Here is a 15,170-nt window from a genome sequence, read left to right as displayed (position 1 = left end):
GGATAGAGGAATGTGTCCATTTTCAAATATCAGTTTGGTTTCATGCCGGGACGATCGATTACTAGAGCCATTCATATTGTGAGGAGATTGGTGGAGCAGTATAGGGCGATGAAGAAGGACTTGCATATAGTGTTCATTGACCGAGAGAAAGCTTATGACAAAGTCCCAAGAGAGGTTCTATGGAGATGTTTGGAGGCTAAAGGAGTATATATAGCGTATATTAGATTGATCGAAGACATGTATGATGGAGCTAAGACATGGGTTAGAACAACAGGAGGAGACTCTGAATACTTCCTAGTTGAGATAGGGTTGCATCAGGGATCAACACTTAGCCCGTTTTTATTTTTCTTGGCGATAGACGCATTGACGCGATATATGCAAGGGGAGGTGCCTTGATGCATATTATTTTCAGATGACATAGTCCTGATTGATGAGAAACGATGTGGTGTTAACGAGAGGCTGGAGGTCTTGAGACATATCTTTGAGTCTACCGGTTTCAAGTTGAGCATGACCAAGATAGAATACTTGGAGTGCAAGTTCAACGGTGTTACTTAGGAAGCGAACGAGGATGTGAGGCTTGATACGCAAGTCATTCCCAGTAGAAACAGTTTCAAGTATCTTGGATCTATATTTCAGAATGATGGGGAGATTGATGAGGATGTCATACATCGTATCAGAAAAGGTGGATGAAGTGGGGGCTCTCTTCCGGTATCTTGTGCAATAAGAATGTGCCATAGAGACTTAAAGGTAAGTTCTACAATGTAGTGGTTAAACTGACTATATTGTATAGGACAGAGTGTTGGCCAGTAGAGAACGCCCATGTCCAACCGATGAAGGTAGCTGAAATGAGGATGTTGAGTTGGATATGTGGGCATACTGTGTTAGATAGAATTAGGAATGAAATTATCCGGGACAAGGTGGGAGTGACCCCTGTGGAGGAAAATATGCGAGATGCGAAACTGAGATGGTTTAAGAATGTTAAAAGGAGAAGCACGGATGCCCAGTCAAGAGGTGTGAGAGGTTGGCCTTGGGGGTAGGAGGAATGGTAGAGGTAGGCTAAATAAGTATTGGGGAGAGTTGATCAGGCGGAACATGACACAACTTGAGCTAACCGAGGACATGATCCTGGATATGAGGGTGTGGAAGTTGAGGATTAGGGTAGAAGGTTAATAGGTAGTCGTGTGTTCCCCTTTGTCTTCATTAGTTCAATAATATTAGTGTTAGTATAGTACCCCTTTTATCCTTAGTTTGCTATTGTCGCATATTGTTCTGTTATTACTTGCCATCAGTACTCCCTTAGTTTGTTATCAATACTTCTTTCATATTATCTATTGCTATCTTGGATTTAGTTTTCTAAATATATTGTCTTGTTATTACTTGATATCAGTACTTCTTTCATCTTCTTTGTTGCTACCTTCGATTTAGTTTTCTTAATATATTGTCTTGCTATTACTTGCTATCAATGTTTCTTGAAACAATCTCTCCGCCCTTCCGAGGTAGGAGTATGCTGCGTACATTCTACCCTCTTAAGTAGGGGTGGGCATATATCGGGTAAAACCGATAACCCAAACCGTTAATTATTTATTGGGTTATCGGTAGGGTTATTGGGTTAACGGTTCGCTAACGGGTTAAATTTTTTTTAATTAGCTTATCGGTCCGGGATCGGTTTGGCAATTGCGTTATTGGGTAAAACCGATAACCCAATAAGGATTAACTAATTTACTAGTTTACCCTTAAGTATATACATACTAGGGTTTCATAATTCATAGATCACTCTTTGATTTCCCTATTCTTTCTCAGTTTCTCCGCCTCACGCCCTCACCAGTCAGCCCGTCAAGACTCAGGCCGGCATCAGTCATATCACGCCTTCACCAGTCAGCCCGTCAAGACTCAGGCCGGCTTCAGTCGCATTTCTCAGCTTCTTTCTTTCACTCTTCAGTCTCATCTTCACTTCAATTATGAGATCATTAGATTCCTCAGTCGCATCTTCACTTCACTCTCCAGTCGCATTTTTCAGCTGCATTCTTCAGCTTCATCTTGATTCTTTGTGTAAGTTTTTAGTTGCTTCATCTTCATCTTTTTCTTAGTTTATTTGAAAGCATTATGGCCCTAGATTTTTCTTAGTTTGTTTGAAATCTGAAGTGAGATTTGTCGTGTGCTTTAATTGTTGAGCTGTTACGAAGTTATCTATGTTTAACAGAACTATTTGATGAAGCTGTTCAGTCTTCAAAGCAGTCGAATGGTAGTGACTCAACTTCTCACTTTTTCTTTTGACATTTACAAATATTGCATCACTAACATGTGCATCGTGGCTGACACTTGTATTTATCATTCATTTAGATCCCTTGTATTTGCAGAAAGTGTCGAAGTGAAAATATGACTCCTATTCTATTTTTTCATCACAGACTGATATTGAGATTTTTGTTTATATTTTTTTGGGTTGATGAATGAACGATAGAAACTTTGCTTAGTGTTTATTTTATGGATATTGCAGTAAATTTAAATTCTTGTGGAATAGAACAGTTCTGAAAAGAGTTTTAGCAAAACAGTTCTTAAAATCTTATACATTGCGAAACAGTTTTATACATTGTGAAACTATTTTAGTTATTTTATTTTATCGGGTAAACCAATAACCGAACTAATAATGATTGATAACCGATTAACCAATAACTGATAACCAATATCTTATCAGTTTGGTTATCGGGTTATGATATTTATAAATCGATAACCGATAGGCAAAACCGATAATATTCATAACTGAACCGAATCGACCGATGCCCACTCCTACTCGTGAGACTCCACTTGTAAGATTATACTGGATTGTTGTGTTCCTTGAGTTTCACGTGTAAAATTTAAAATTACAAGAGAGTAGCTATTTGTAAAGTGGCTATTTTTGAATGTTAAAAGAAAAAATGTAATCTGCCTTTCTTTATAAGCTAGTGGATGTTAGTATCTTGATCCAATAGGTATCTTCTTGTATTTTATTTTTTCCTCCGAAGATCCAATGGTATCAGTATGAGCCATCTTCTGAAGTGTTAACTGCAAACGCTTTATATACCCATTGATCCATTTCTCAATTCTCTGCAAAATAACTCACTCAAAATACTGATAAATTAACGAGAGAGAGTGAGAGAGTGGTGGTCCAAAAAAAAATGGAGAACCATAACTCCTCTTTCTCTAACTTAAAATCTTACCTCCGAGCACTTTCCGATACCCCAAACCGGTTAGCTCGCCGTGCCGGTTCAGTCTCGACTTCTTTCGAACAAACAAGCCGAGTCAGAGCCCGGTCTGGTGGAGATATGAAACGGAGTCTCCGGTGGTACGACCTCGTCGGATTTGGCGTCGGCGGTATGGTTGGCGCCGGCGTCTTCGTTACTTCCGGTCGTGCTAGCCGTCTCTGTGCTGGTCCCGCTGTTGTCCTCTCTTACGCCATTGCTGGCTTTTGCGCTCTTCTCTCTGCTTTCTGTTACACTGAGTTCGCCGTTGATATGCCTGTTGCTGGCGGTGCCTTCAGCTATATCCGCATCACTTTTGGTCCGTTTTTCACTCCGAATTTATTAAAACAATTCGTTAACAACACTTATAAAAATCACATTGCCTGTAACTTTTTATTACTCCGATTAACTTGATCAACGTCATGGCGTAGTGCAGGTGAATTTCTAGCGTTTTTGACTGGTGCGAATCTAATAATTGACTACGTATTATCAAATGCTGCGGTGGCAAGGAGTTTCACTGGATATTTATGTACAGCTTTGGGCATAGAAAGCAAATTGAAAATCACCGTTAGTGGATTACCCAAAGGATTCAATGAGATTGATGTTGTTGCTGTCTTAGTTGTTTTAGCCCTCACCGTAATCATCTGCTACAGGTACGGCAAAATCATGAAAACTCAATCCAATCCAATCCAATTCAATTTCATTTTATCAAATAAGCTTCGAATAATAATTATTTGTTGTTATTTTGTGCAGTACAAGGGAGAGTTCGATGTTGAATATGGTGTTAACGGCGTTACATTTAGTGTTCATAGTATTTGTTATTGTAATTGGATTTACGAGAGGTGAAACGAAGAATTTTACAAAAGCAGGGGATCAAAATCATGCGAGTGGATTTTTTCCATTTGGAGCTTCAGGGGTGTTCAATGGGGCAGCAATGGTGTACTTGAGCTACATAGGTTACGACGCCGTTTCAACAATGGCTGAAGAGGTCAAAAATCCAGTTAAGGATATACCTGCTGGCGTCTCGGGTTCCGTTATACTCGTGACAGTTCTTTACTGCCTCATGGCTGCTTCTATGTCCATGCTTCTCCCTTATGATATGGTATAATATAATATAATAATTTGTTTTTTTTTTTGGTTTACTTAGGTCAAAGTACATTTTTGCCCTTACTATTATTTATCTGATTACACCTCAGTCTCAAATAAATTGACTAATTTTACGCACAATTATTTGGATTTAAAACTCCCGGCAATGTAAGCAAACTCAAATAAATGTAAAAGAGGTTAATATATATCATTTAAGTTATATGTATTCACAGTTTAGATATTATTTATATTATGATTGTATTTAATATGTGACAGAATAGATCAGATATTTTTTTTTTTATCAAATTAGTGATTAATATAAAATGTTAATTACATATTATTGAATTGTTTGATGAACAGATTGATCCAGATGCGCCATTTTCGGGGGCATTTATGGAATCAGACGGCTGGAGATGGGTGTCGAATGTGATCGGTGTAGGGGCGGCTTTCGGTATTCTAACATCTTTGTTAGTGGCAATGTTGGGGCAGGCTCGATACATGTGTGTGATCGGACGGTCCAGCGTGGTACCTGCTTGGTTTGCTAAGGTCCATCCTAAGACATCAACGCCTGTTAACGCTTCTGTTTTTCTCGGTACGTTTTATTCTAATCCTTATTCTAATACTACGTAAACCTCTTAAGCATGATGTTTAATGTCTTAATTACTAAGGGGTCGTTTAATTATCGAGATTAAGATTGTGGGATTATAAACTTTGTTTCAAACCAAATGATCCGTAAGAATATTTGCCTAAATGTATTACTATTTATTTCTCAAAGCATCATTAATTTAATTAGTATTGGCTTGGGGAATAAAAGCATAGAGGTGTGTTATTATTTGTTTAGAACTTCAAATATTTGTTGTGTTACGTATTTTTATGTGCATCACTTGGTAGAAATGCGTGTGTATGTGTTTTCCTGTTATTGCGTGAATCTGCTCTTTGTTAGCTTTACTGTTGGGAGAGTAGGGGGGTCCACAAAAGAACCGTTTCGGTTCGGTTCGGTTAAGGCGATAGCTTTACGTTTTAGGGGAATGCTCATAAGTTTATCATGGGACTCTATCATATTCAGTTAACTATTTTTCTGGGTTTTGTGGGGTCTATGGATTCATGTCAAGACGATGAGTCCCTCACAATCACACAAAGATTTGACAAATATTTAGTGAAAGGGGCTTTGACTGATTTTCTATGTGGGTCCATCATTGGATAAAGCTTGGCTCATATCTCAACGTCTGTCATAATATTGGCTTTTTGTTTTTTCATTTTAGTGACATTTGTAGCAACTGTGTACCACCTAAATGTTTCGAAAAAAGGTATTTCGGTACACATAAAGTTCCCGCTATGTACAAGGTCCGGAAAACAGACCACGAGGGTCTATTGTATGTAGTCTTACTTTGCATTTCTGCAATAGGCTATTTTCACTGCTCGAATCCGTGACCTCTCTACCACTTTACTAGTTACGCCAAGGCTCCCAAGATGTTTCAAACTAATGAAAATGAAATATGTGTATTTCAAGCAAGAACATATTCCATATAATTTTAAAATAAGTTGTATTATATCCTGAAATAATCTCATGTTTGGAGGTCATGAGACGAGAGTCAAGATAGTGGTGACAATTACCGCCCAAAGGGGAATTAAATCCTTTTTTCCTGGTCTTGATTTAGTCTATGAACTAAGTCGTGATAATAATGCATTGTATACACCTTACAAATATAATAAGTAAGGTTCCTTATTAATTCGAGAAGGGCAGGAGTGACTAGCTGCAATTATTGGTCCAAACAATATATAATTAGAAAGGTTCTTCATATCATTATCTAAACGAATGTTCTCCACATACTTTGATTCACTATTGAGTCACGTTTTTGAGCTCAGCAAAGTATAAACTTTTTTCAGTTGCTGACCAATCTTGAATTCTTATTCTTTGTAAAGATTATGTGTGTGACTTACATAAAACATTAGTGGAACAAGAATTTAGTAAATGGGAATGTTAGATGACTTTGGAAAATGGTTGAAAATGCAATATCTCGAATCCTTTGTTCTTCTACCCTTTTGAAGATCTGGTCATGTTCTTTTCTCAGACCCATAATCTTGACAGGAATTTGTACAGGCCGCAACTTTTGACTGAAATGACACGTTCTTACCAATTTCAGAAATATATTCTTGCTACAATTCCTTGTAAGGGAATTATTAGTATCACACTAATACGAGGATGTGTTTGATTTTTTCAGGAATTTGCACAGCAGCAATTGCTCTTTTCACTGATTTACAAATACTCCTGAACCTGGTGTCAATCGGTACACTGTTTGTGTTTTACATGGTAGCAAATGCTGTTATCTACAAGCGTTACGTCTCAGTTGGCGTAACAAACCCATGGCCTACACTGTCTTTTCTTTTTTGCTTCTCTTTGACTTCAATCTTATTCACCCTTTTATGGCAATTTGCACCACCAGGCAAGCCAAAAGCCTTCATGCTTGGTGCTTGCACAGCAATCACCATCGCTGTAGTACAAATATACCACTATATGGTACCGCAAGCGCGAAAACCTGAGTTTTGGGGTGTCCCATTAATGCCATGGATTCCTTCCATATCTATCTTCCTCAACATATTTTTGTTGGGTTCACTTGATAGACCATCCTATGTTCGATTCGGATTCTTCTCAGGACTTGCTGTACTAGTGTATGTTTTCTACAGTGTTCATGCTAGTTTTGATGCTGAGGAAGATGGGTCTCTTAGTCAAAAGAGCGTTGAACTTGTGAAGGAATCTATTGAAAGCCAGGACCATACTCTCAAAGTGTAAAAATGTTGTCTTTTTGGCTGACTTTTTCTTTAGTTGTGACTTTTAATTTTTAACTTTTTGGGAGGGACTTACTGTTATGGATACTTAGCAATAGAAATGGGAGAGGAAATACAGGCTGCAAGATTTTGCAGTGAGCAAGTTGTATAGTTTGTTTCCATTAGTGGGTTCAAGTCGTGACTTGTGATCCCTTGTATATTTTTATGTTGGTTAATTCAGTCAACTGTTGATGCTACACAAGCTCACGTGCCACAAGAACAAAGGAATCTATAAACATAAAAATGGCCAATTTGGGTCATGTAATGTTGTTGACTACAATTTGACATTCAAGGCTAAATTCTCTTCAACCCACTTGATTACCTATTTGCAATTGGCCAGCATTTGACTTGATGATAAACAAAGAAGAGTATTTAACTTTTAAAAATGTATGTGTTTTGGGCATAAAGTTCATTTAGAAAAGTGTTTATGAAAGTTGATGAATTCAAAGTCTTCACACTTTCAAATCACAATTTCAGTACTTCGCTTAAAATTTAAATAATATTTCACTTGCACTTCAATATTTTCATTAGCTAACTTCAATTTACAAGTAATTATTTCATATTTTTAGTTCAAATATGACGTCATGAATTCAATGTGGCCCAATTAGCATGAAAGTCCATTTATTGTGGAATCTATCACTCGTAAAAATGAAATGAAAATAAGATATAGATCCAGTTAAAGGTTATCCCTTTTGGAGAATAAGGAGGGAAATAAGGAAGAAAAAAAGCTTTAAAGATGAGGATGGAATAAAAAGAAATATGGAGATAGAGACTGATAAACTTCTTTTATCTATTTTTCCATTATCATCAAAAGTTGTGGTAGATATATAGAATCCATCCACGATTAATATCTTTGGTTCGAGCACTAGCTCCAAGAAAAAGTCAATATAAGGAATTTTCTCCCTTTAACGGATCTTACACAAACGCAGGAACGAAAAATCCCCCCAAAAAATTATTTATCGGTTCAAAAGCCAAGAATATCTTGATGACAAGAGATAAACATGAGAAATAGGGGAAAAACAAAGCATGGGACATGGGACATGGGCCAAAGCCTGCGGACTGCGGTATGTTACTATCATCCAATGCGGCGTTTCTATTTTTCTCTATCTTAGTTCTATCCTTTTTGGTCGGTTTTTCATGTCTATTCCCCCCGCCCCCCGCCCCCTCAATCCAATCCCTTTCTTCTTTGTTATATATATATGGATTATGGAGTCCCATTCATAAAACAAAATCTCACATTTTATGATAAGTTTTAAGAAGTTATTGACATGCCCTTATTTAGGATATTAATTAGGAAAGTTATAATGCGGACATGAGGGATTTCTCCATTTCTATGCTCGAACCCGAGCTTCCGATTAGAAGAATCCATTCATACTAGGGGCGAAATCACCCTTTGCTAATCGACCACACTTTGTCGAAATATTACAAAAAATTATGTTGTGTATATAAGTAAAATATTATATTTTAGATGTATATAACATATATTAATCGAAAAATATTTTTACTTTTTTTAAATCTGAACATTCTTGAAAAAAATTCTGGGTTCGCTACTGATTCATACCACGGTACTCTTGGGTAGACAGTTTTGCCCGTATATGGAATCATGGATGAGATGAAGGTTCCTAGCTAGCTAAAACATCTTAGAATTCCATGAAAGGCATATGCCAAATAACTATAGTTTAGTTTATGTTCGTCTATCCAATTGGTTGGATTCCACTAGGAAAGTCAGAAATGATAAGAAAGTAAACCTTTCCAATTGATTTTGACATGAAAGCTGTTCATGCTCGGGTGCTTTCAGTGTTAATCCACTTTAATTTTTATACATATCTGAATAATTGAGTGAATAAATGTTGAGTTACTGGTGCATATTGAAAATAGTGTCACAGTAAAACAAATTGTTTGCATAAGATATAAGCTAACAAATTCAACTTTTGTCTAAAGAAAAGTTAGAAATTAATTCCTATGGACTAGGAATTAACTACCTTATGAGATTGCCTTTTGTACATTATCACATCATTTATAATGATAATTACAAGTTCAATCATATTAAGTAGAAATATGAAATAAGTAACTAAAAAAATAAAATCACACTACAACATATTAAATTACAGTAATAGAACACCTTTACCAAAAAAAATCAAAATTAGGGAAGTTTAATTTGTAATGCATCATTGGTGATGTTTCAATTGGGTCAGAATTACAAAGTAGAAATGCTTGATAATGTTGCCAACTTGCAAATTACAAAATAAGCCACGAGATTTTCATGCACTTGTCCACTTAGATATATATCAATGGGTGGTGGAAAATATTCCACCAAATTCTATCTTTCATGATGTTCTCATTATGCTGCTGAGATTTTTGTGAATTTTAGAACGAACTTATATTGCTATCATGATGTTAATTAATTTACTTTTTTTCTCCGTCTTTCTTTTTGCTAATCCAATCAAGGATTAAAGCCACAATGAAACAAGTTGCTCGAATATGATCGCATGAATAACATACAATTCTTTAGTCTTAACATGTGCTAGAAAAATAGGATGAGGAACCATCACTAAGCTTTATCAGATGGATAAGATCTCTCTATTCTTAATTAAAAGTCTTGGATTTGAGCTCTAGAATAAAAAATTGGTAGGATACCTTTTCCTTTAATGAGTCTTAGTCGATACGAATCCGAATTGACGGAGGCTCAAATATAGGGTAATTGGAAATTTCTTAAACTATGCAGGGCGTAGGAACCATCACTGCTTCGTCAATTTTTTTGTAAATAAGTATATATAGATCATAAGAAAAATAATTTTTTTTTGTACAAATATAAAAAATGACACTATTTGTTGTTATAATGATTTATTTATTTGTTTTACTACTTTAAATATTGATACCGTTTATAAAAAGTCCCATCTACGCCACTGAAACTGTAGGGTAATTTGTGAAATTGTCTTTTCTTCTCTTTTTCATTTTGAAAGATGAGGGAGACAAGTTGTCACCTTCAACAATGACCAATTTTAGTGGTCTCATGACTCTCCTTTCATCACTAAATCAAAAATTATGGATAACTTTATGTACTTATGAGATTATATTGGTGGCTGCTTATCCACCAGAAATAAGGCTTTGGATGAGGAATTCATGAGTGGAATATCAAGTTTTCTATCACTGTCTTACTAATCTTAGTCAAAGATATGCTAATGATACTTGTTGCATCTTGTATCTATTTTGGTAATGATATTTGTGATTGATTTAGGACTATTTGTGATAAAATTTGGATGATAGACAATGGAGGGGCCAATTTTATCTGCTTGTCCCATAACTTTTTATGGTCCCATGATTTTTTTAGAAAAAAAAAGAAGAAAATAAATCCTTTTGCAGAATGGACTTTTTTTTTCCTCCTTAATATATTCCCCAAAGTCAAATGCTTGCTAGTGAGACAAGAATTATGAGAGGCGAACTCAGGATTTGAAGATCGAGGGTGCACTTTTACATTTAACTACAATCTATTTTTGTATATAGGATATCACTATTATTATATTACTATTTTCTAAAGACATATACATGTACACATATAATTTTTGTTGAATTTTTGGATATCGGTGATCCCTCTCTTTATTATAATATAGGTTCGCCTCTAGTTATGGTGGATTTTTCAGAGAAAACAAGAGTACACAAGAAAAAAGATGGCTAATTGGTTCTTTCTAAGGCTGTATTGCGGGCCTAAACGGGTCGGGCCTAACAGTCCCGGGCTTTGGCGGGCTGGACTTTGGCGATCCCGGGCCTAATAGTCCTAATGGGTGGACCCGGCCCACTGTGGTCCTAAGCCCACATGGCCTCGGGCTAAATAGGCCGAGCCCAAGGGCCTAAACGGGCTTTTTCGTTCCGGGCTATTTTTTTTTTAAAATTTTTTTATCTAAGGCAATTTCTTGTAAACTATATATATATAATTTCTTGTAAACTATATATGTATATATAAATTGCTTATATATAGCTATATATTTATATATAGTATGTATATATAATTATATATTGCCTTATATAATATATAGCTTATATCTATTATATATATATATATATATATATATATATAGTTTATGTTAGGGCTGTCAAATTTGGCCCAAGCCCAAATGACCCGCCCAACCCGTCCAAGGTTGGGTTGGTTATTGACCCGCCCATTTATTGAACGTAGCCCATCTTGATCCAACCCATCTCAACCCAATTAAAGTTGGGCTAATTTTTAGCCCAAATTGATCCATGAACAAGTTTGTCAAAATATCTTAGAAATAATTTTATTTTTTGTTTAATATTTTAAATATGACCATAACAAAAGCAAAAAAGCCTTATTTAGTAATTATACAATTTATAAGAAAATAACACATATTAATTAAAGTTTAATAAGAGTTGGGCGGGTTGAGTTATGACCCGAATTTTAACCCATCTTGACCCAACCCATCTTAGCCCAAGTAACTTTTGGGCGGGTCATTTGACCCGCCCAATTATTGACTCAACCCATTTTAACCCGCCCAAAATTGACCCAACCCGTCCATTTGACACCCCTAGTTTATATGTATTAGATATATAATATATATACTATATCAAATTTAAACACAAAATATATTGCAAAGAAATATTCAAGGGAATGTCTTATAATTTTTATTATTACGACATTAACAAAAAATGACAAAATCTTTCTTAGTTTTCCTCCCCCCAATGGAATGAGCACAACAAGGTACTAATACCACCATTAAAAGAAAAAAAAAAACTAAGGAAGATGTGCCAAAATACATGTTACATATTAATCTATGTATTATCTCTAACAAATCTCATAAATCCTTCAAGGTCCGGAGGAATTTCCGTTGGTGGTGGTGGAAAAGAAGCTTGTTCATCACCACTTCCGGGCGAAGCAGCATCCTGCGCAAGCTCTGCTAGCATTTCTTCATAAGCTTCGTCTATCTCCGGTTGTGATTCTGCAAGTCTAAAATTTCTTCTTTGCGAACGGATCCAATCTCTGAAGAGTACTGATTTTTCCAAGCTCTCCCTCATAGACGCTCTATGATCATCGATTTGAAGTCTCGCTTGACTGAAAGCGCTCTCCGATGTCACTGTTGAAGCTTGAACACTTAAAATATCTCGAGCCATCCTTGAAAGAACCAGATAGTATTTTTGTTTGTCCTTCCACCATTCCAAAACATCGAAGGAGCCGTCGGGATTCTCTGATTCAAGTCCCTGCGTCAAATAAACTTGAAGCTCATTTAATTGTGAACTATCACCAATTTTATCACCTTGAGAACCCTTGAACTCCGTCCAAGAACTAAGGGTTTTTAGGCCCGCAGTTCTTTTAGATGATTGCGAACTAGACGAAGTAGGAGTTGGAACATTTGGTCTAGCATGATCTAAGGCAAGTTGATAAGCATTATAAATTGTTTGAGCATTTATTTTAATATTTTTTCAACTTAGCTTTCATAGAATCAATAGCAAGTTGATAAATTACCCCACCCTCTGAAAATTGAGTAAACAAATCTGCAAGTGCTGCAATATAAACTAAACAGTTAGAAATAGTAGGATAATATTGCCCAAATAATTCATTTGTAGCAACATGAAATTGTTCTAAAAAGTCTACAAGCATTTTAACATTAGTCCAATCTTGATTTGTAAGGTGCTCATCATCATCATCATTATCATCATCACCTGCACGAGCATTATACGTTGCGCTTATTGGGTTCCTATATTCATATGCAACAACTAAACTTTCATACATGTAATTCTATCTAGTCGGACAAGGTTTAGGAACCTTTCTTTCTCTAAGGCCAAATTCATCATATTTTTAAAAAATAATCTCTAAGTTTACTTATACGGTTTGAATAAAAAAGTCAATTAAGAGTCATTTAAACCTTTTCAATTTTTACATTTAAAACTTTCATACCATCACCGACGATATGGTAAATATGACAAATACATCTAACATGAAAAATATTACTAAATGCAGGATTTAGTGTAGTTGTAAGCAAGCCTATAGCGTTAGTGTTACTAGAAGCATTATCCATTGAAACCGACATAATTTTATCTCTAATGCAAAAATATCTACAAATATCTGCAACTGTGTTAGCAATAAACTTACCTGTGTGGCGTGAATTAATTATTCTATAAGCAATAATGCGCTTTTGCATTATCCACTCCTCATCTATCCAATGACTTGTAACAGTTAGATAATCACAGTCATTACCACTTCTACCAATATCAGTAGTAATAGCAATGCGACAATCTATATGAGTAAATAAATAGCGCAAATATTGTTCATATTCATGTTTATATTTATAAATATCGCTCTTTACGGTTGCGCGAGGCCATCCTTTATAAGTAGGATTAAAAACTCTTCTAATATAATGCACAAAATGAGGGTTAGAAGGAAAACTATAGGGTAAGCACATAACAGTAACCATTTTTGCCAATTCTTCACGATCTTTATTTGGATCATAATATAAAATGCCACCGGTAACAGTGTTAATTCCCGATTGAACTAGATTTGACCCTGTACTAGGGTTAACTGTACTATCTACACTTGTCCCCTCTTACGCAGCTTTCATTTGTAAATATCTAGCTTTATCTCTAGGGTGTGTCTTTATGTGTCTAGTCAAACTACCTGTACCGCTACGGTCTCCAGTAAATTTTTGAGCCATCAAAGACCCACAAGTTTTACACTTAGCCTTATTTTGTTCTCTTAGTTGAGTAAAAAAGTGTCAAACAAGAGATATTTCGGGCCGTTTAGAAGGTTGTCTATTAAAAGTAGGGGTTACTACATGAGGGTCAAACGGGACATCAGTTGGGTTATTAACAGGACTAGTAGGTGTATCATCTAAATCCGGTTGCGTTTCATCTAAATCATCATTTTCCTCTACATTTTCAAAGATAGTTTGATTAGGATAAAGAGCATTCATAACTTCTTCATTTAATTGTTGACCTAGTGCAACATCATGGTAAAATTGACTATCGAAAAATTGAAAACAAGGGTTATCACTATCAAGAATAACTGGTGGAGGAGAACAGGTAACAGGTCTGGGTCGAGGAGCCGGGGGAAGAGTAGTAGCTTGGCGACTAGATTCACCAATTTTAGATTTTCCCTTACCCTTACCCCCAAATATTTTTTTCAAAGAAAAGTCCATATTAATTATAATTATACTAAATAAAACACACAAAACTATAATATTAAAACTTAAGAGTTGGAACGAGTTTACCGAATTGACGAACAACTTCTTGAAAATTGAATATCGTTGAAGACTTGAAGACTTGAATACTTCAATTCACCAACTTCACAATTTTTCACGAAATTGCAATAATAAAGTAAGCAATTATAGAAGAAAATTAGATAGAGATTGAGAGAGATTGATAACTTTGTGAGTAAAAATGAAAGAATGAGGGGGTATTTATAGTTGAAAATAGGGAAAAAGTGTAATTATAAAAAGTTTGGGGTTAAAACAAAGTTTGTGGGCCAAATGACTATTTTTAAACTTCCCAACGGCTGAAATTAAGGGCCAACGACTACTTTTTTAATTTCTAGCAGTTGGTCTTTTTAATTTTTTTTTTTTTTAAAAATTACCGTTGGGCCCGGTTGAACCGGCCCAGGCCCGCCTGCCGGTCCCGGGCTAAAGGGTCCCGAGCTCGCGGTCTATTTATGTAGGACCGGCCCACAATGGACCTCAAAGACCGTTTGAGACCGGCCCGTTTGAACCGAACAGTTTGGCCCATTAGGCCTGTGGTCTCGCGGGCCCGGGCCGGTCCCGGGCTGCGCCCGACCCACAATACAGTTCTTTCTAGTTTGAACCACTTGTTAAGTGTAACTCTCATGTATTGAGTTGTACCAAAAGAGCTACGTGTATGGTCAATAAAACGAGTCAAAAATATAAAAATCGAGTTCAAATTCTAATAAAGATAGTAGGTGATATCTGTTCATTTGCATAAATTTTAACTGCCAGAATTACTCGATATTTAGTTTGACATGATATAATAGATATCTAATGAAATAATAGAATGTGTAGCTCGAACACACCGTTAAAAGAAAAA

General features: G+C 35.9%; 1 protein-coding gene across 1 annotated transcript; it reads left to right on the top strand.

Annotated features, from left to right (window-relative positions):
* Window positions 1-2,954: 2,954 nt before the first annotated feature.
* On the top strand, window positions 2,955-7,407 carry LOC104245942 (cationic amino acid transporter 7, chloroplastic-like). Its single transcript, XM_009801655.2, has 5 exons — window positions 2,955-3,534; window positions 3,652-3,868; window positions 3,969-4,317; window positions 4,662-4,893; window positions 6,524-7,407. The coding sequence occupies exons 1-5, from the start codon at window positions 3,153-3,155 to the stop codon at window positions 7,090-7,092; spliced, it is 1,749 nt and encodes a 582-aa protein (XP_009799957.1). The 5' UTR covers window positions 2,955-3,152; the 3' UTR covers window positions 7,093-7,407.
* Window positions 7,408-15,170: the final 7,763 nt, after the last annotated feature.

Source organism: Nicotiana sylvestris, chromosome 5 (assembly GCF_000393655.2).
Source record: "Nicotiana sylvestris chromosome 5, ASM39365v2, whole genome shotgun sequence".
Lineage (NCBI taxonomy): Eukaryota > Viridiplantae > Streptophyta > Magnoliopsida > Solanales > Solanaceae > Nicotiana > Nicotiana sylvestris.
The sequence above is the reverse complement of the archived record's forward strand: the minus strand, read 5'-3'. Positions and strand labels throughout refer to the sequence as shown.